Here is a 22,627-nt window from a genome sequence, read left to right on the forward strand (position 1 = left end):
GAAGTGCTTAGATAGAAAGACTTATCCCTGGTATCAACTTGTTTCTCTTTACACTGCAAAACCTCACATAGTGTTTGATGATTGATGGTTTACACTAGTTTCACATTTTATACCCCTATTTTCTTAAAGAGTACCTGTCACCAATCATCATTGCCACCGTTGGTGCAAGTAGCCAGAAGAAGTGCCAGGTCGGCGCAAAACAGTGAAGTCTTACCCGCACCCCCTGCCTCTTGTCCAGCCCTCCCTTGCTTTGATGTGTACATCGCTTTCCTCGGAATAAAGAGAAATTGATCTGCAGAAAGGGTGAATTGCAGAGTCCTTTTTCTATATTGATTGTTACACCCGGACTGGTTATACTCGCAGCACCACCTACCTGCACGCATGGATCCTTGTACATACACATAGTGGCTTGGTGATACTGGTGGTGCCAGATGCTTGATTCTTTTATCAACATAAATATGTTTAAAATGTAAAATAAAAACGGCCACTAGGTGGCTCTGTTGTGTTCTCTGCCACAATTTTTACAGTGAGCTTGGTCTCCTGGCAGGAGTCCACACTCAGGAAGTGTTTCTCTGCTCTGAGCTTGATTGACATCTGCACAGAAAGTGATCGCTCCACAGAGTCTCACAGAAAGCTGCACATACTGAAACCTGCAGGAGAGCCTCACTGATAGCAACACAGACTGAAACATGTACAGAGCCTGACGTCTTCTATTCATCACAGTGCTGCAGCGATGTGAGGGCAGAAGTGGTCCCCCAGCAGGCTTTAGTGATGTCATGCCTGCTGGGAAACACCCACTTTCTCCTGCTGGGAGATTGCACTATGTGAGCAAGAATAAAGGTATGAAACACAGCTTTTTAAAGCTCAGAATTTTTTTTAGAGTGGGAGGGGTGTTAGGAGTAGTTAGGGAACATAGCCTGAGTTAGTTCAGACCAGTTTATTTGGTGGCACCTACTCTTTAAGTGTTTACACACTTATCTCTGCCATTTGCAGGAAAAGTGTTTAAATATGGTAACTGGAGAAAGGTTGCCATGACGCAGGGAGTAAAAGATTCTGAAAACATTCGGAACGTATTATACCGTAATAGATGTTGGCATTCTTTGTTTACACTGAGAAACAAGTGGTATATTTATTTTGGTTGTTACCAAAGGACAGAGTTTAATATTGTTGCATGAAATTCCTAGTCCCCCATATGCATACTCTCATTCACTTATTCCTTGTCCCCAGCATGGCGGCTCTTTTCTAATTTCTAGTCCCAAGCTTGGCTCCCCATCTAATTCATAGTTCCTAGCATGGCTTCCCTCCCACTCTTAGTTCCCAGTAAGACTCTCCTTATTTCTGGTGCCCTGCATGACTCTCTTCTCCATTTTACCCTATCAATGCTAATCTTGATAGCAGTGGCAGACTGCAGACTTATTGTTCAGCACTTTCAGAGGTTGCTCAGTAAAGCATGATATGGGCTGCACAGTCCACCCTCTTTCTTTCTCTTCTTCTATGATGCTTGAACATTCTAGCAATACTTTCACTGCTTCAGTTGTGTGGTATGATGTTGACAGAATCCCTTTCTAATGGCCTTTGCAAGTGTTGTACTCTATAGAGACGTGTCCAAAGTTTTGATCACTCAGCATCTAGGTGCTGAGACCTCACTAATCTGTAGAATGAGCCAAAACAGGCACTTGGCAAAGTATTTTTCTCCCCATCTCACTGCTTGCTGCATAAGACAGACTCCATAGACTCACTATAAAGTCCTTCTCCAATAGCCCATCTCCTGGAAAAGTGAGCAAGGTTATAGAGTCATACTAAATGTAAGTTGTTAAATAAAAATTCTCAACATTTCCACTTAGAAAAGAGTGAGAAAAGAACTAGTTATCTTGGGCTATACCATGTTCACCAAAGGGTGTGAACTTTGAATGCTGAAAAAGGCGCAGGATACTGGCACAATGCTTTGTGATCTGACCCTTTTTTGAAGTTCTTCTGTGAATATTAAAATAGTCATTTGTTGGAGTTGTTGTTTGCCCCAGTAGTGAGAGAGTTTGGCACATTGAAGGGGTAGTCCAGTGAAAAATAACTTATCCCCTATTCACAGGAAAAATAACTTATCCTGTGGATAAGGGATAAGTGTCTGATCGTAGGGCGTCCCAGTAGGGACCCCGGCGATCTTCTGCACAGCATCCTGGCTCTTTGAGAAGAGCGCATGCTACAAATGCTATATTTATACAGAACGACACTCCTACTTTTGTAGCACATGCTCCTCTCAGAGAACCAGAGCGCTAGGCTGGAGATCGCAGGGGTCCCAGCAGTCAGACCCCCTGCAATAATGCACTTATACCCCAATCCTGTGGATAGGGATAAGTTGTTTTTCACCAGACTACCCCTTTAATTTTACTATAGGGCTCTATGATCTCTGTGAATGCTCATGAGTTACCTCTCTAAATGTCTGAGAGGTGAAGTTCCTGTCATGAACATCCATGTAGATGGCTTACAAAACTTGCTTTCGAGAGCAGATTTCATATTTCCCGCTGGGAGCCGAGACCACGGCTCCAGCAGAAATATGAAATCACAGCTGTACAAAGGAGCCCGGGCTGGCATCACTGTGCAGCCACCCGGTCTCCGTTTTACACCCCACGGTCATCTACCGCCGACTCCCCCACCCCTTATCTCCCCCTGGTCATCTCTCCCCCACTCCTGCTCATTCATCTCCCCCTGCCTGGTCATCTCCCGCAAACCCCCCCCACTTATCTTCCCTCTGACGCCAGTTCCCCCAGCTAGTCTCCCCCCTGCCCGCAACCCCCGCTTATCTTTCTTCCCCCCGCTTATCTGTCTTCACCCGCTCATCTTTCCTCAGCCTCTTATCTATCTTCCACCACTTATCTTTCCTCCACCGCTGGTCAGCTTCATCTTGCCGCCTGTACATCTCCCACCCCACCGCTTGCTGTTACAGGACTACAACTCCCAGCATGTCCTTTCAGTGAGCTGTGAGCGGGCCAGTGGTAGATGCAGGCCTGCCGGCTCCCCGGAATATGAAACTACAGTGTGATCTCATATTTCCCGGTCTGCGCTGTGATTGGCTGGTCAGTCTCGACCAAAAGCAAGAAAAAAATGACTACAGAACTCGCTTACCAGAGCATCGATGATAAATCTCCCCCTATGTTTTTAGATCATAATCTCAACACATTACTATATATATATATACCTTTAGAGAGAGGCACAGACTGGAAAACTAAGTATTGAATGTTGTATGGAGATGAATATCTATATCAAGACTGCATACAGCTGCTAAAGACAACACTATTGATTTTTGGAATGCTACAGCAGCAATAAACTTTTAGTACCCCCCTGTTCAGTTTCCTAAAATAGCTTGTTCCACCCGCTTGCTGTAGCTGTGAAAAATACATGTTTTTACTGTAGTTAAAAATGAGGAATGGCAAGTTTTTTCTGTGTCATCATTTTGCTGGCTGGGCTGTGACAGTTTAATGCAGTTCTTGCAATTGGTGCTCGGAGATGTACAGTATACGGTTTTATTAGCCCGGGCTCGCTCTGCCTTCTGGTTGATATTTTAATTTCTTAAAAGCTTTTTTTTTTCATGTCTTTTCAGCATGTGCAGTTATCTTCTTTGCTGCTGAATCAATCTAACTCAATTAGCTGTGAACTCCTGAGATATCGCTGCCTACATATATTCAGGATACCAGGCAGGAATTTTAATTCAATACGAGTGAAGTTCAAAAGGGGTCCAAGTCTAAAACTGTTGCACTGTAATTCAATGAAATGTTCAATTCTGGGAAAAAACATACAATGGCGGTAATATGACGAGATGAAAACGACCTTGAAACTTGGACAGTTTAATCCTTCCCTTTCTTATGTTTGCAGATAAGCCTAGGGAATTATATTCTAAAAGTCGAAGATATGTCTCGAGGAATAACCATTTCCTCTTCAACTTTAATAAAATATTCACAATATAGCTGCTGAAGGTCTCATAATAATTCAATGACTTAAATATATTGTGTAAGAGAAGATGTACTTGTTGTACCAGGTATTATAAAACATGTTTCTAAATAATTCATGGGAACATCTCTTAAGAACTAAGGATGCAATTTTGTGTTGTTTGGAATAAACTGACTTATTTGTTAAATTCAGAGAAGGCGCAAAGAGTTTTAAAAATGTTTTTCTTTTCTTTAACGTAGCTTTACCAATTGTGAGATATCCCTGACTAATCTTGATATACCCTTGAATCAGTATTCAAGGGTACAGTGAATATCTGTAGAGAGATCAAAAGGAAAAAACAAGAATGCACCATAAACAATGCACACCCAAATAATGCAAAATAGTTAAAAGTTTATTGGGCAAAAAAAAAAAAAACAGGGATATCACATCTAAAAACACTTAAGCTCAACAAAGAGCATACATACAACTGGATAGAACTAATCTAGATCACTCTATGAACACTTAGGGGCGACCTAATAGCTATGTATAAATATATCAGGGGACAGTACAGAGATCTCTCATATGATCTATTTATACCCAGGACTGTATCTATAACAAGGGGGAATCCTCTACGTCTAGGGAAAGAAAGTTTCTACACCAGCACAGACGGAGGTTCTTTACTGTAAGAGCAGTGAGACAGTGGAATTCTCTGCCAGAGGAGGTGGTCATGGTGTAAAATAATTTAACAGAGGTCTGGATGCATTTTTGGAGAATAATAACATTACTGGTTATGTATACTAGATTTATAGGGACAGAACGTTGATCCAGGGATTTATTCTGACTGCCATATTTGGAGTCGGGAAGGAATTTTTACCTCTTGTATGAGGGTTTTATGCCTTCCTCTGGATCAACTCAACTCGGTAGGGACTCATTAGTTTGAACTTGATGGACTCTGGTCTTTTTTCAACCTTATGAACTATGCAACTCCATACATAATAGTCAAAACCAACAGCTACATCTCCTATAAACACTGCTCCTGAGAGATAAACTATAATGCAAAGTATAATCACCAGTTGGGAATAAATAAACTGCACAGTAGTTTCTCTCAGGAGCAGTGTTTACAGGAGGTGTAGCTGTTTGTATTGACTATTATGTATGTTTATTTATTTTGCCCAATAAACTTTATGCTATTTAGCATTATTTATATGTGCATTCTATGTTGCATTCTTGTTTTTTCCTGTAGACATTGTTATGATATGCGCCCAATAGCACCCCAATTTATTTATTGGCTGAGCCCCCCATTCCTATTGTGTTATCTGTAAAACTATATTGCAAAGTTAGTTTCTTGGCTCTTAATTCATAATCTTTATTAAAAGAGTCCCGGTGAAGACTTCCCTACTAAAGGTGTTCTACCAATCATAGATCTGTAGAACCTGTAGTATTCTATGTAGGCCAACTGACGTCTGCTTTATAGTACTGTAGGTTACTAACCATAACAAAATGAACACATGCCTGAATAGTTTATTATATCTCATGTTTAAACTAAATGTCTACTTTTCAATAAAAATAATTTTAGGTCTCAAATTCTGTACTTCTTAATTTGCTAATTTATCTTTATAGTAGTTAGTATAGCATAGTAGAACTCCAAGAGGTCCAATCCCTATAGAGTTCAATGTTAAAGACCTTTTGTAATATGTTTGTTTAAATGTTTTTGAATATTTAATAAAGAAAACAGCTCCTGGAAATCTCACCACTAGGGGTCACCATACCTACTGGGACACTAACCAGTCCTGCAGCAGCATCAGGCTTGTCCAAGAGTCATGGACAAGAGATGACTCATGGACAAGACTGTATGAGCAGACACACCAATCACCTCCCACCAACAAATGGAGGGACACTCCCCCTTCCCCTGAGAGGATTTCACACTGTGAGCTAATGAAAAGGTAAAAGGTATTTTTATAATAAAAATAGGTGATAGAGGCATAAATATTGCATGTACATGGTCAGGATTAGGTACTGAGTAACATATTCAGGTTTTTTTAGTTTTTTTTGTGGGATCTGACAGGTACACTTTCAATATTAGAACTTCAAATGTCTGCAGTCATTATTAGGGGGAAGCTCGGGAGCCTATCACATACTGTTTATACAATACAATAGTAAAATAATATGTAGTATGCGCCTTCTAGTGGTGATTGTATTATTTGATGCAGAATTGTGAACAGGTTTTTAGCCTATAAAGTAAGGTCATGGCTGCATAGGCTTTGGACCCTGAATCCATAAATACCTCTCATTAGTTAATTGACCCCTTCAGCACAGAGAATTCTTATTATAAAATATATGCAAATCAGACTTTGGTGCTTAGTGGGCATTCCCTACAGCTTCTAGATTACAGAGACGAAGTGTGGAGTACTGTACAGTCTAGTGTCTCTCATTCGGGAGTAGAGGAGGCCCCCATCTCCACAAGCCACAAGCAGGCTGGAAATGGCCTTGTTGCCATATCTTTAATTTGTGGGCATACCCCTTAAAACATTTAACATCTGTGCAAATGGACAGACACATTTGCTGCGGTATTTATGCATTAATTGTGACAAATGTTTATATTCGAAAATATGTTCATAAAAGTTTGCTCATTGGATATTGGTATGATTACCAAAAACTTGGTATGTATGTCACAAGATTTCAGTCAAGTTATCTTAAGGCTGGCTTCACATAGGCATATTATGGACATGTATGTGTGTACAAATTCTGGCTGCTAGTCCTGGCATAACCATGGGTTTGATGACCTGAACTGACAGCTATCAGTTTGGATCATTAAACCTGTGGTAAGGCTGGGATTGGAGCTGTAATACATACACATTTATTCATCCGTAATATGCCCATGTGAAGCCAACCTAATACTTATAGTTATCCTAATACTTTTGGACATGTTCATACTGGTGCATCTGTGGTGATCACATTGGTCATGTTTAGTATCTATCAGATTGTAAAGAGGTAATATGATCTGTAAAAGAGGATTCTTATGGCAGCCGGCCTAAATCTGCATCTTACTGATTTCAATGTTAATCCACACTGTTGTTCATGCAACATGGATCTTTTACACAACAGGCTTGAAATTCAAGTTGCTGAAAAAAAAGTGGAATGACACTTCATGATGTTGAATTCATGCAGGTTCAAGTAGAATCCAATTGCAGTAATAACACTAGCTGGATACAGGCAGTGTACATGAATAGTCAGCTGGAGGTCAGTACACAGGTAGCAGGAACATGGTGGAGACTAATGTGGTTGGTAGCCAGAATTTAGTACCTAGGTATCAGCAATATTGTTGAATAGGAAAGCAGGATTGTGGTCAAATACTTAGCTATAGTTTGGTACACAAGTAGCAGTAGAACCAAGTAAAGAGTTTGGTTAAAGTTTAATTGACAATACTTTCGCAAGGGGAAAGTGGAAAAGCTAGGATGAACCCATCAAGAAAGCAAGGCTAGGATCTTAACATACAAGGACCTAGGCAACGAGTTCAAAGGTCCAGCAAAGCTCAGTATCATAGTTAGTAGAATATGGCCCTGGAGTGCAGGAATTTCTGGGAGCAAATCCTGACTCTGCAAATCCACTGAAGAAATATGAGGTCAAGACTTGATAAAGACTTGATAAAGGAGGCACGGGCCTCCGAAATGCATTGTCTTAAAATAAAACACGTTTTAATTTTCCATAGGTGTTCATGGTTTTGTCTGAGTCACCCACGGTGTGCGCCCATAAGACCTCTTTTTCTTTGCTTTCTTGAAAGAATTGTGGATCTGTGCAATCAATGTCCATCATGGACCGACAGACTTGGGTCGGTGGCATCCCCGTAACTGCCACAAAGCAACATAAGGTGTTGAGCTCTGAGTTCCCCAGGTAAGCAAGTTTTCTTCCTGTTAATATTTGCACCTGCCCTACCAAGGATAACGGCACCAAGCAGTGCCTTTTTGTGTTTAGTTTTTCTCTACATATTGCTGACTCAAATATCTGAGACAGATTCTCCCCCAAATTCACAACAGATTTTTAAGTAAAAATCATCTTATAATCTCACTCACACACAGTTATGAAGGGGACCTTCCATGATAAAAGATTTACGAGAAGCACTTTGATACGTATTGGAGACATATCCATGATCTTGCTGTATGCTAAGAATTTTAATCCTCTAATAGTGAGACATTTTATGGACAACATATATCAAGATATGGAATATAAAACTGTAAAGTGACCAGTAGCCTATAGAGATTTATTCGTCTAGCCTGTATTAGATCATTTCATCTTTAAGATGATCTAGAGAGAAATGTCACAGGATGGAATAAATGGGCTTTGTTTCATTAGAGAATGTAGATATCAGGAAAGAAGGGTGTAGAATAAATGGTGATAATTAGGATTACTTAAGGTTCATGGGTGAAGTATAGTTACAGTAACTCATATATTTCTATGGGAATAGTGTAGACAGTAATAACCATATAAAAAAATATAACCACAACAGATTTTCAATACTGTGTGACTGCTACTTGAAATACCCCATTTATTATGGAAACCCAAACCGGACCGAGTTGGATTGATGCATGTTTGTGGGCCTATGTGCAGTGAATGACTAGTTGTTCATCATAAGAAAAATACATTGGCATTTTCTTTAGTTATGAAGTAGTAGACCGTTGTAATGTTTCTTTAGGACTTCAGCTTACTTAATCCATATATATATATATATATATATATATATATATATATATTAAAGCAGACGTTTCAGTAGCCTCACGCTACTTTTCTCAAGTGGCCTACCTAGCGTGATTCTACTGAAATGTCTGATTTTTCTTTCTGTACTATGGAATAAACTAACAGATTAGAGTGGAGATATCTGGTGTGCTGCACATATCCTTTGGTTATTGCTCTGGACCTGGTAACCATAGTGCTATACCGGCCTGCAACCACTGCTACAAGACTACAACTCTAATTGAGAAATATAAAGGTCGGCACTTCTTTAGTTGGTGGGGGATGGATCAGGTCCAGAGCATGGTAGAAGAGTAATCCCAGCACTCACCAAATACTTTTAAGCAAAAGTAGTTTAATTGAATTTCCTCAATGTAACAGGAAATGTTTCGGCCCCTGAGGAAGAGGAAGGCCAGGGGCTGACACGCATCCTGTTACATTGGGATATGCAATAAAACTACTTTTCTTGGAAGTATTTGAGTGCTGGGATTATTCTTCTACAACTATGGATGTGCTGTTTTTATTATACACACACACACACATATATATATATATATATATATATATGTATAAATAAGATTCTATTTAAACAACATTTTTGCATCCTATCTAAAGGTGCTTTTTGAAGGATAAAAATGTAGCATTAAAGGGGTATTCCAGGAAAAAAACTTTTTTATATATATCAACTGGCTCCAGAAAGTTAAACAGATTTGTAAATTACTTCTATTAAAAAATCTTAATCCGTCTAATAATTATCAGCTGCTGAAGTTGAGTTGTTCTTTTCTGTCTGGCAACAGTGCTCTCTGCTGACATATCTGCTTGTCTCGGGAACTGCACAGAGTAGAATAGACAACAAAAAACGTGGTCTCAAATGGCTGGAGGTGCTCAACCCCAAATGCGGTTGTGCATTTATACTGGGGGAGCAGATCCTGCCCTTGTAGTCCGTTTATCTGGTGTAGGATTCTATTGTGGCACTTGTAGTCCGCTGCAGGCATCCTCCATTGTATGCATTTTTATGCTGGGGATCGCCCTTAGCAACGGACTACAAGGGCAGGATCTCCTCCACCAGTATAAATGCACAACCGCATTTGGGGTTGAGCACCTCCAGCCATTTGAGACCACGTTTTTTGTTGTTTGTTTAAATTTTATACTTGGAGGTGTGTAAACTCCAAAATTAATGCGCCTTGAATATCTTCAAGGCAGCATTAAGGTAGCACCTGTGAGGCTATGCACCCATATTAGCCAACTCAGGTGGGGCTTGCAGTTTGCCTCCCTCCTCCCATTGCATGTGTGCTCAGTCACGCTGGAGGGTACCTGGGAGGAGGCTGTGAGTTGACCGAATGCTGCCGTAATTGCCCACTGGCCCCTGTTTTGCTTATCAAGCACAGGTAGGATTAGCGTTAGGTCTCGCACCAATTTGAGAAACCTTGGCGTTGGTGTGCGGGCTCTGGTGTGTCCTTCATATAAGGATACACTGTCGAATGTCTCAATTTTAACATCTGTGTTGAGGGATAGCCAATGTATTGTTTACATCTACCACAGTAGTGCAACCATATTCCTGTATTGTATTCTAATTGTTACACATCCACACCGTTTATCTGGTGTAGGATTCTATTGTGGCACTTGTAGTCCGCTGCAGGCATCCTCCATTGTATGCATTTTTATGCTGGGGATCGGCCTTAGCAACGGACTACAAGGGCAGGATCTGCTCCCCCAGTATAAATGCACAACCGCATTTGGGGTTGAGCACCTCCAGCCATTTGAGACCACGTTTTTTGTTGTTTGTTTAAATTTTATACTTGGAGGTGTGTAAACTCCAAAATTAATGCGCCTTGAATATCTTCAAGGCAGCATTAAGGTAGCACCTGTGAGGCCAGGCACCCATATTAGCCAACTCAGGTGGGGCTTGCAGCCTGTCTCCCTCCTCCCATTGCATGTGTGCTCAGTCACGCTGGAGGGTATCTGGGAGGAAGTTGTGAGTCGACCGAATGCTGCCGCAATTGCCCACTGGCCCCTGTTTTGCTTATCAAGCAAAGGTAGGATTAGCATAGGTCTCGCACCATCTTGAGAAACCTTGGCACTGGTGTGCGGGCTCTGGTGTGTCCTTCATATAAGAATACACTGGCGAATGTCTTAATTTTAACATCAGTGTTGAGGGATAGCCAATGTCATTGTATACATCTACCACAGTAGTGCAACCATATTCCTGTATTGTACAGAGTAGAATAGGTTTGCTATGGGGATTTGCTTCTACTCTGGACAGTTCCCGAGACATATGTCATCAGAGAGCACTTATACAGAAAAGAACAACTCAACTTAAGCAGCTCATAAGTATTGAAAGGATTAAGATTTTTTTTATAGAAGTAATTTACAAATCTGTTTAACTTTCTGGAGCCAGTTGATATATATAAAAAAGAAAAGTTTTTTCCTGGATAACCCCTTTAACCCCTTAACGACCAAGGACGTATATTTACGTCCTTGGCCAGCTCCCGTGATATAACGCGGGGTCATGCGGTGACCCCGCGTCATATCGGGTCGGACCTGGGGCTAATAGTGCGCGGTAGCGATCGCGGTGCCGCGTGCTATTAACCCTTTAGACGCGGCGTTCAAAGTTGAACGCCGTGTCTAAAACGAAAGTGAAAGCTGCCCGGCTGCTCAGTGGGGCTGATCGGGACCACCTCAGTGATAATGCTGTGTACCGATCAGCCTGGACACAAGCGGAGGTCCTCTTACCTTCCTCCGATGTGTCCCTTCGGCGATTGATTGCTCCAAGTGTGAGATGCAGGCTTGAGCAATCAACCGCCGATAACACTGATCAATGCAAAGCTATGGCTTTGCAGTGAACAGGGTATAAGATCAGTGTGTGCAGTGTTATAGCCTCCTATGGGAGCTATAACACTGCAAAAAAAAAGTGTCAAAAAAAGTTAATAAATGTCATTTAACCCTTTCCCCTTATAAAAGTTAGAATCACCCCCCTTTTCCCATAAAAAAACCCATTTACATAAAAATAAACATATGTGGTATCGCCACGTGCGTAATTGTCCGAACTATAAAAATATATCATTAATTAAACCGCACGGTCAATGGCGTACGTGCAAAAAAATTCCAAAGTCCAAAATATATATAAGTAGGGTAGCATTTTCATCGTATGGACATACAGAGTAAAGATAAAGTGTCATTTTTACCGAAAAATGTACTGCGTACAAACAGAATCCCCCAAAAGTTACACAATGGCGTTTTTTCTTCAATTTCATCGCACAATGATTTATTTTTCCATTTCGCGTAGATTTTTGGGTAAAATGACTGATGTCACTGCAAAGTAGAATTGGTGGCACAAAAAATAAGCCATCTTATGGATTTTTAGGTGCAAAATTGAAAGGGATATGATTTTTAAAAGGTGAGGAGGAAAAAACGAAATTGCAAAGACGGAAAAACCTGTGGTCCTTTAGGGGTTAAAACAGGATGTCTATTAATCTAGGTGACTGGGGCAGACAACATTGTTTGCTTAGCAAGCTCTGCACCAAGGGACACTTTGAATTAACTAAACTGATTTAGATAGTGGTATAGGGGTAGATTTATCATTGCTTTTAGAGCATTTTTTTTTTTTGTCTATGTTTCGGCACAGTTCAGGCGCAAGCAGAATATTTTGTGACTTTTATGTGCCTTTTGATATAGACAGTTTCACTCTTTTTGCCTACCCGTAGAACTTTTTCTTTTTGACCATGCAGTCGTTATTTATTTATTTATCATTTGCGACTTTTGTCGCTATTTTGTGCGCAAAGATACTTTTTTAGGCACAAAGCTACACCACCTACCAGTAGACATGAGAATCATTTCTACCTTCTGCAATTCAACCTTTAACCTCTTGTGGATGATAGTGCCCCACTCCCCTTCTATGACATGCACTGAGGAGCTGAGCTCAGGTCATAGCTGGGTGGTCCTGGCGGCTATCTACCACCAGGACCCATCTCTAATGCCAGATATTATCGATCACGGTGATGCCCGGCTTGAACCCCTTAGACAACGCAATCAAATTTGATTGTAGCGTCTAAAATGCAAGTAAAAATGTCACGGCAGCTCTGTGAAAGTAAAAACACCTAACCTGCCAAATTCAGGACTCGGGAAAGTGTCTACTTCCCTCCCTCACAAGCGTCTATAAAAAGTGTGTGGGGTACAGCTTTTCCCACCACAGTAGAGCTGCGCAAAATTCATCATCCTGCTGCACCTTCTTGATAAATAAGATGCACGCTATTCAAACCCACCACCCAAATAAACGTGGGAAAATAGCTCTACCGTAGACGTTCTTTGATAAATCTGGGCCATAGTCTCAATTCTTGTCACATAAACTAGACAATTTATTTTCCCATGTGCTCTGCTGTGTCACAGATGGAAACAAAAAACTGGAATGCTACAACTAGGAATCCAAAATTATACAAATAATATTCATTTTGCTCCTTTCACAGATCTAAAGAAGCTGAAGATCTATGTTAGCCACACAAGGGGTACGAAATACCACAATTTTTTTTTTCTATTTTAAAGGGTGGGTGTATAATGTGGGAAACCAAAAATGGTTTATGTTTTTTTTCTTTTTCTTAAATGTGGAATTGATTGTATTTGTTTTCTTACATCTCGGCAGGGTATTGAAGCAATACTGCCAGAAATCTCACAGTTACACTGGCAGTACCTGTGGGATCATAATGATGAAAATGTATCTGACAGCCGCCCATGATGTATTTAACTATTTCCCTCATGAGTTGAGAAAGATTGAAGCAGATATGTATAGTGTAAAAAATATTTGGGATGAGTGTTACACAACTCCAAATAACTAAAACTTTGTAGATATTTTACTGCAAAATGCAATGTCTTTATTATAAAATATTTGGTCACAATACCTGGATATACTATTTCAAAATATTCCATTGCGGATCTTCTGTAGGAGAACAAGACACAGAATAGAAAATTCTTTTAGTAGTTATATCCTACTGTGCACAATTTACTTTTAGATATCAGAAAATATCTCCAACACACAACATATACAAAATCTCAATGGCCAAGGATGGTTTTCAAAGACTTTATTGATTTTTACGAAAAGGTAAGAAAATTGGGCCCTGAACACATACATTTCTGTTACATTGTATAAGATGGCTTCTCTTCATGAAGTACAGCAGTTATGGTAATGAAGCACCACACTTCAATTAATAGTATGTAGAATTAAACTTACCCAAAGCGAAAGTAATAAAATGACCAAAGTAATGGGGTGGACTCTCACTCGCTCCTCATTAATACTCATAAGGTTTTAGCATGAGAGATGTGATCTAAAAATACATTGGAAATGTTGACATGGATCAAATCTATACTCTTCTCAGCTGTCACTCAAAATAAATGACACATGCACCTATTCCTTCTGCTCTCAGCTTCATGTATTTTTGCAATCAGATTTTTCCCCTTACCCATCACAGGTGAGCTATTTTATGGATCACTAATCCTGTATCCAAGTTACAAATCACAATTTATGCTGTATATGCATACAGCTTAAATTGATTCAAAGGGTGAGAAAGTCTTTTGCTATGCACCACAGATTAACCAATCTTAAAGGATGTGTAATTTATTTCACTTTTGCCTGGCATTTACTTTACCATTATAGTCTAAAACAATAGCATATCAGAAAAATAGAATTTTTCAAAATCATACTTAATGGGCAGAAACCAGTAAAAAGTGCAATGTAATATGTAAGTCTTTTTTCTATTGCATTTTTAAAATTGAATTACCAGGTTCAATAAGGTAAAAAAAAGTGCCTAGGTATTATATGATGCTCATCATATTGTGTGTTATATTAAATGCATCCTCCATGCTTGCCCTGGCACTCCGGCATTGTTGACACTCCCAGACACTAAGGCCATTTGTTACATTTAAGCAATGGTCTTAGTTATTTCTGTTTTGTTCATGTTAAGAGCATGTAACCACAGTGGTTAACCCCTTAAGGACCCAGCCCAAATATACCTTAAGGACCCGGCCATTTTTTTTTGAACATCTGACCACTGTCACTTCAAGCATTAATAACTCTGGGATGCTTTTACCTTTCATTCTGATTCCGAGATAGTTTTTTCGTGACATATTCTACTTTATGTTAGTGGTAAGATTTTGTCGATACTTGTATAATTTCTTGCTGAAAAATTCCAAAATTTGATGAAAAAAGCTCTCTGCTTATAAGGAAAATGGATATTCCAAATAAATTATACATTGATTCACATACACAATTATGGACATTTATCAAGGGGTTTAGTCAAGTTTTCTTTACTATAATTGTCGCAAAATTGTCGCAACTGCGACTACGCACTTTTTCGTGCGACATTTTGACTGGAAAGCGAGAAAAGCAAGTTTTCCAAAAATTAACCCCTTAAGGACACAGCTCATTTTCACCTTAAGGACGCAGGCCTTTTTTGCAAATCTGACCACTGTCACTTTAAACATTAATAACTCTGGGATGCTTTTACTTATCATTCTGATTCCGAGATTGTTTTTTCGTGACATATTCTACTTTAACACAGTGCAAAAAAATTTTGGTAACTTGCATCCTTTCTTGGTGAAAAATCCCCAAATTTGATGAAAAAAATGAAAATTTTGCATTTTTCTAACTTAAAGCTCTCTGCTTGTAAGGAAAATGGATATTCAAAATATTTTTTTTTTTTGTTCACATATACAATATGTCTACTTTATGTTTGCATCATAAAATTTATGAGTTTTTACTTTTGGAAGACACCAGAGGGCTTCAAAGTTCAGCAGCAATTTTCCAATTTTTCACAAAATTTTCAAACTCGATATTTTCCAGGGACCAGTTCAGTTTTGAAGTGGATTTGAAGGGTCTTCATATTAGTAATACCCCATAAATGACCACATTATAAAAACTACACCCCCCAAAGTATTCAAAATGACATTCAGTCAGTGTTTTAACCCTTTAGGCGTTTCACAGGAATAGCAGCAAAGTGAAGGAGAAAATAAAAAATCTTAATTTTTTACACTCGCATGTTCTTGTATACCCAATTTTTGAATTATTGCAAGTGGTAAAAGGAGAAAATTTTTACTTGTATTTGTAGCCCAATTTCTCTCGAGTAAGCACATACCTCATATGTCTATGTAAAGTGTTTGGCGGGCGCAGTAGAGGGCTCAGAAGGGAAGGAGCGACAAGGGGATTTTGGAGAGAACATTTTTCTGAAATGGTTTTTGGGGGGCATGTCACCTTTAGGAAGCCCCTAGGGTGTCAAAACAGCAAAAAAAAACACATGGCATACCATTTTGGAAACTAGACCCCTTGGGGAATGTAACAAGGGGTAAAGTGAACCTTAATACCCCACAGGGGTTTCACGACTTTTGCATATGTAAAAAATTAATAAAATTTTTTACCTAAAATGCTTGGCTTCCCAAAAATTTTACATTTTTACAAAGGGTTAAAGCAGAAAATACCCCCCAAAATTTGAAGCCCAATTTCTCCCGATTCAGAAAACACCCCATATGGGGGTGAAAAGTGCTCTGCTGGCGCACTACAGGTCTCAGAAGAGGAGTAGTCACATTTGGCTTTTTGAAAGCAAATTTTGCTCTGGGGGCATGCCGCATTTAGGAAGCCCCTATGGTGCCAGGACAGCAAAAAAAAACACATGACATACCATTTTGGAAACTAGACCCCTTGGGGAATGTAACAAGGGGTAAAGTGAACCTTAATACCCCACAGGGGTTTCGCGACTTTTGCATATGTAAAAAAAAAAAATATTTTTTACCTAAAATGCTTGGTTTCCCAAAAATTTTACATTTTTACAAAGTGTTAAAGCAGAAAATACCCCCCAAAATTTGAAGCCCAATTTCTCTCGATTCAGAAAACACCCCATATGGGGGTGAAAAGTGCTCTGCTGGTGCACTACAGGTCTCAGAAGAGGAGTAGTCACATTTGGCTTTTTGGAAGCAAATTTTGCTCTGGGGGCATGTCACCTTTAGGAAGCCCCTAGGGTGTCAAAACAGCAAAAAAAAGACATGGCATACCATTTTGGAAACTAGACCCCTTGGGGAATGTAACAAGGGGTAAAGTGAACCTTAATACCCCACAGGGGTTTCACGACTTTTGCATATGTAAAAAAATAAATAAAAATTTTTACATAAAATGCTTGCTTTCCCTAAAATTTTACATTTTTACAAAGGGTTAAAGCAGAAAATACCCCCCAAAATTTGAAGCCCAATTTCTCCCGATTCAGAAAACACCCCATATGAGGGTGAAAAGTGCTCTGCTGGCGCACTACAGGTCTCAGAAGAGGAGTAGTCCCATTTGGCTTTTTGGAAGCAAATTTTGCTCTGGGGGCATGCTGCATTTAGGAAGCCCCTATGGTGCCAGGACAGCAAAAAAAAACACATGGCATACCATTTTGGAAACTAGACCCCTTGGGGAACGTAACAAGGGGTAAATTGAACCTTAATACCCCACAGGGGTTTCACGACTTTTGCATATGTAAAAAATAAATACATTTTTTTAACTAAAATGCTTGGTTTCCCAAAAATTTTACTTTTTAACAAAGGATTAAAGCAGAAAATACCCCCCAAAATTTGAAGCCCAATTTCTCCCGATTCAGAAAACACCCCATATGAGGGTGAAAAGTGCTCTGCTGGCGCACTACAGGTCTCAGAAGTGGAGTAGTCACATTTGGCTTTTTGGAAGCACATTTTGCTCTGGGGGCATGCTGCATTTACGAAGCCCCTATGGTGCCAGGACAGCAAAAAAAAAATATATGGCATACCATTTTGGAAACTAGACCCCTTGGGGAACGTAACAAGGGGTAAAGTGAACTTTAATACCCCACAGGGATTTCACGACTTTTGCATATGTAAAAAATAAATAAAATTTATTACCTAAAATGCTTGGTTTCCCAAAAATGTTACATTTTTACAAAGGGTTAAAGCAGAAAATACCCCCCAAAATTTGAAGCCCAATTTCTCCCGATTCAGAAAACACCCCATATGGGGGTGAAAAGTGCTCTGCTGGCGCACTACAGGTCTCAGAAGAGGAGTAGTCACATTTGGCTTTTTGGAAGCAAATTTTGCTCTGGGGGCATGCCGCATTTAGGAAGCCCCTATGGTGCCAGGACAGCAAAAAAAAAAACACATGGCATACCATTTTGGAAACTAGACCCCTTGGGAAATGTAACAAGGGGTAAAGTGAACCTTAATACCCCACAGGGGTTTCACGACTTTTGCATATGTAAAAAATAAATAACATTTTTTACCTAGAATGCTTGGTTTCCCAAAAAGTTTACATTTTTACAAAGGGTTAAAGCAGAAAATACCCCCCAAAATTTGAAGCCCAATTTCTCTCGATTCAGAAAACATCCCATATGGGGGAGAAAAGTGCTCTGCTGGCGCATTACAGGTCTCAAAAGAGGAGTAATCACATTTGGCTTTTTGGAAGCAAATTTTGCTCTGGGGGCATGCCGCATTTAGGAAGCCTCTATGGTGCCAGGACAGCAAAAAAAACACATGGCATACCATTTTGGAAACTAGACCCCTTGGGAAATGTAACAAGGGGTAAAGTGAACCTTAATACCCCACAGGGGTTTCACGACTTTTGCATATGTAAAAAATAAATAACATTTTTTACCTAGAATGCTTGGTTTCCCAAAAATTTTACATTTTTACAAAGGGTTAAAGCAGAAAATACCCCCCAAAATTTGAAGCCCAATTTCTCTCGATTCAGAAAACACCCCATATGGGGGAGAAAAGTGCTCTGCTGGCGCACTACAGGTCTCAAAAGAGGAGTAATCACATTTGGCTTTTTGGAAGCAAATTTTGCTCTGGGGGCATGCCGCATTTAGGAAGCCTCTATGGTGCCAGGACAGCAAAAAAAAACACATGGCATACCATTTTGGAAACTAGACCCCTTGGGGAATGTAACAAGGGGTAAAGTGAACCTTAATACCCCACAGGGGTTTCACGACTTTTGCATATGTAAAAAATAAATAACATTTTTTACCTAGAATGCTTGGTTTCCCAAAAATTTTACATTTTTACAAAGGGTTAAAGCAGAAAATACCCCCCAAAATTTGAAGCCCAATTTCTCTCGATTCAGAAAACACCCCATATGGGGGAGAAAAGTGCTCTGCTGGCGCACTACAGGTCTCAAAAGAGGAGTAGTCACATTTGGCTTTTTGGAAGCAAATTTTGCTCTGGGGGCATGCCGCATTTAGGAAGCCCCTATGGTGCCAGGACAGCAAAAAAAAAACACATGGCATACCATTTTGGAAGCTAGACCCCTTGGGGAATGTAACAAGGGGTAAAGTGAACCTTAATACCCCACAGGGGTTTCACGACTTTTGCATATGTAAAAAATAAATAAAAATTTTTACCTAAAATGCTTGGTTTCCCAAAAATTTTACATTTTTACAAAGGGTTAAAGCAGAAAATACCCCCCAAAATTTGAATCCCAATTGCTCCCGATTCAGAAAACACGCCATATTGGGGTGAAAAGTGCTCTGCTGGCGCACTAGAGGTCTCAGAAAAGAAGGAGTCACATTTGGCTTTTTGGAAGCACATTTTGCTCTGGGGGCATGCTGCATTTAGGAAGCCCCTATTGTGCCAGGACAGCAAAAAAAAAAAAAAACACATGGCATCACATTTTGGAAACTAGACCCCTTGGGGAACGTAACAAGGGGTAAAGTGAATCTTAATACCCCACAGGGGTTTCACGACTTTTGCATATGTAAAAAAATAATAATAATTTTACCTAAAATGCTTGGCTTCCCAAAAATTTTACATTTTTACAAAGGTTTAAAGCAGAAAATACCCCCCAAAATTTGAAGCCCAATTTCTCTCGATTCAGAAAACACCCCATATGGGGGTGAAAAATGCTCTGCTGGCGCACTACAGGTCTCAGAAGAGAAGGAGCAAAATTTGGCTTATTGAAATTGTTTTGGGGGCATGTTGCATTTAGCAAGTCCCCAGGGTGCCAGAACAGCAAAAAAAAAACACATGGCATAATATTTTGGAAACTAGACCCCTAAAGGAACGTAACAAGGGGTATAGTGAGAATTAACTCCTCACAGGTGTTTGACGACTTTGTGTTGAAGTTGGAAATGAAAATGGAAAATTTGATTTTTAACACTAAAATGATGGTGTTACCCCCAATTTTACTTTTATACAAGAGGTAATAGGTGGAAATGGACCCCAAAATTTGAAGCCCAATTTCTCCTGATTAAGAAAACACCCCATAGGTGGACATTTAGTGCTCTGCTGGTGCACTTCAGGTCTCCGAACAGAAGGATATATAGAAAATAATTTGTGGCACACTACCAAATAAATGGTTTTGCGGTACAACATATTTTGCTGGAATGGTTTTGGGGCACAATGAAAATAATTTGCGGCACACTGTACCACATATTTTGCTGGAATGGTTTTGGGGTACAATGAAAATAATTTGCGGCACACTGTACCACATATTTTGCTGGAATTGTTTTGGGGTACAATGAAAATAATTTGCGGCACACTGTACCACATATTTTGCTGGAATGGTTTTGGGGTACAATGAAAATAATTTGCGGCACACTGTACCACATATTTTGCTGGAATGGTTTTGGGGTACAATGAAAATAATTTGCGGCACACTGTACCACATATTTTGCTGGAATGGTTTTGGGGTACAATGAAAATAATTTGCGGCACAATGTACCACATATTTTGCTGGAATGGTTTTGGGGTACAATGAAAATAATTTGCGGCACACTGTACCACATATTTTGCTGGAATGGTTTTGGGGTAAAAAGAAAAATAATAGGTGGCACACTAGGCCACAGATTCTAATAAAATGGGGGGGGGGTAAAATTAACTAAGAAAAAACAGTGGCATGTGATGTGATACACGGGGGCTAAGATGGATCAAATTAAAATTGCAGGGATGTGTGATAAATTTTAAAACATGAGATGCACAGTCTCGGCTGAGTTGGGCAGGTCTCACACTGGTATGTAGTGTCCCGGCGGATCCCTCTTTTATAGCAGACCCTGCACTTCTTTTGGGTCCTCCCCTTCTTCCCAGTGTGGGGAATTTCACTGGGGAAATGCTGCCCTGGCACAATCCGTGAGGACTCGGAAGTGCTGGGGCCTGCATCTTCCTGGTCCTCAAATATGAGGTTCCTTATGACCACCTCCTGAAACTCCAAGAACGTTCCCCTCTGGCCGGCATGTCGGTACAGGACAAAGGCGTTATATAAGGCCATCTGTACCATATGCACAGCCAGTTTCTTGTACCACGCCCTTGTCTTTCTCATGGCGCTGTATGGCTTTAGCACCTGGTCAGACAAGTCCACCCCTCCCATGAACTTATTGTAAGCCAGGATGCAGTCTGGCTTATAGATTTCTGTAGGGGCCCCACGTACAGAAAACGGGGTGGTGGCGTGGCCATGTATTGTGGTGAGTACAAGGACCTCTCTCTTGTCCTTGTATCTCACACACAATATGCCATCGCTGCACAGTGCCCTGCTCTCATGCTTCCGCATGAGGTGTGCCAGAAGAGGTTTGGGGAGGCCTCTCTGGTTTTTACGGACAGTGCCACATGCTACTGTCCCACGTGCAGTGAGGCACTTGAATAGGGGAACGCTGGTGTAGAAATTGTCCAGGTAGAGGTGGTATCCCTGGTCTAGTATGGGGTGCACCAAATCCCATACTATCTTGCCTGTAATTCCCAGGACAGGGGGGCACTCTGGGGGTTCAATTGACGAGTCTTTCCCCTCATATACACGAAAACGGTACGTGTATCCTGATGCACTTTCACAGAGCTTGTACATCTTTACCCCATACCGTGCCCTTTTGCTGGGCAGGTACTGGCGGAATTGTAGCCTGCCCTTGAAGTGCACCAGGGACTCGTCAATTGAGATTTCCCTTCCTGGGACATATGCCGCCTGGAACACGGCATTTAGGTGGTCTATAAGTGGACGAATTTTATATAGCCGGTCATAGCTAGGGTGGTCTCTAGGTGGACAAGTGGCATTATCATTATAATGCAGAAACCTCATTATCTGCTCAAAACGTGTCCTGCTCATTGCCATGCGGTACATGGGGGTGTTATATAGCAGGTCGTGGGTCCAGTATGAGCGGATACTGGGTTTCTTCAGAAGCCCCATGCTCAGCATTATACCCCAAAATTTTGCCATCTCTGATGGGGTCACAGGGGTCCACCTATTCGGATGAGCATAACTAGAGGTGGGGTGTGCAGTAATATATTGGTTGGCGTAGATATTTGTTTGCGCAACCAAATGCTCTAGCAGCTCATCGGTGAAAAAGAACTTAAAAAAGTCTTTTTCTGCCAACCCAGCAAATGGGAATTGCATCCCTGCATTCCCTGTAAACCCAGGAATTTGGGGTGTGAATTGGCCTGGGTCTACCCATATGGAGTCAGAGGGCTCCGAGGGCTCAGAAAGCCTTGATGGGCCTGGTAACGCAGCGGCCGCTGCAGTGGCCCGCCTGCGTCGCCTCCTTGGGGGTGGCACGTCCGAGTCTGATGAGGATGAAGATGAGGATGAGGATGAGATTAGGAATGTAGGGTCCCCATCATCGCTCACAGACTCCATTTCTGAGGCCAAAAATTCATAGGCCTCCTCCAGCGAATACATCCGCTGTGATGTGCCTGACATGTTGTGCACTTAGGTGTACACAACACAAAAAACAGGGGGTGACTACAAAGGGGTGACAGGAAAGGGTTTACTTTTTTTTTTTTTTTTTTACTTTTTATAACAAGGGGATGACAACAGGATCAGTGACAAGGGGCGACGATCACAGGTGACACAGGGGCGACAATCACCGGTGACACAGGAGGTGACGATCACAGGTGACACGGGCGATGATCACAGGTGACACAGGGGCGACGATCACAGGTGACACAGGGGTGACGTTCTCAGATGACAGCAGACAGAAAACTCAGGTGACACAGGGGCGACGGACGGTGATAGCGGACGGCTGAT

General features: G+C 40.7%; 1 protein-coding gene across 1 annotated transcript; it reads right to left on the reverse strand.

The window, feature by feature from the left end:
* Positions 1 to 20,554: 20,554 nt before the first annotated feature.
* LOC130357400 (piggyBac transposable element-derived protein 4-like) lies at positions 20,555 to 22,300 on the reverse strand. Its single transcript, XM_056560093.1, has one exon. The coding sequence runs from the start codon at positions 22,298 to 22,300 to the stop codon at positions 20,555 to 20,557; it is 1,746 nt and encodes a 581-aa protein (XP_056416068.1).
* Between the last annotated feature and the right edge of the window lie 327 nt (positions 22,301 to 22,627).

The sequence above is a fragment of the Hyla sarda genome, chromosome 2 (assembly GCF_029499605.1).
Source record: "Hyla sarda isolate aHylSar1 chromosome 2, aHylSar1.hap1, whole genome shotgun sequence".
Lineage (NCBI taxonomy): Eukaryota > Metazoa > Chordata > Amphibia > Anura > Hylidae > Hyla > Hyla sarda.

Excerpts from the sequence above, each read along its gene's own strand:
- LOC130357400 (XM_056560093.1), bottom strand. The coding sequence starts at position 22,300 with ATGTCAGGCACATCACAGCGGATGTATTCGCTGGAGGAGGCCTATGAA.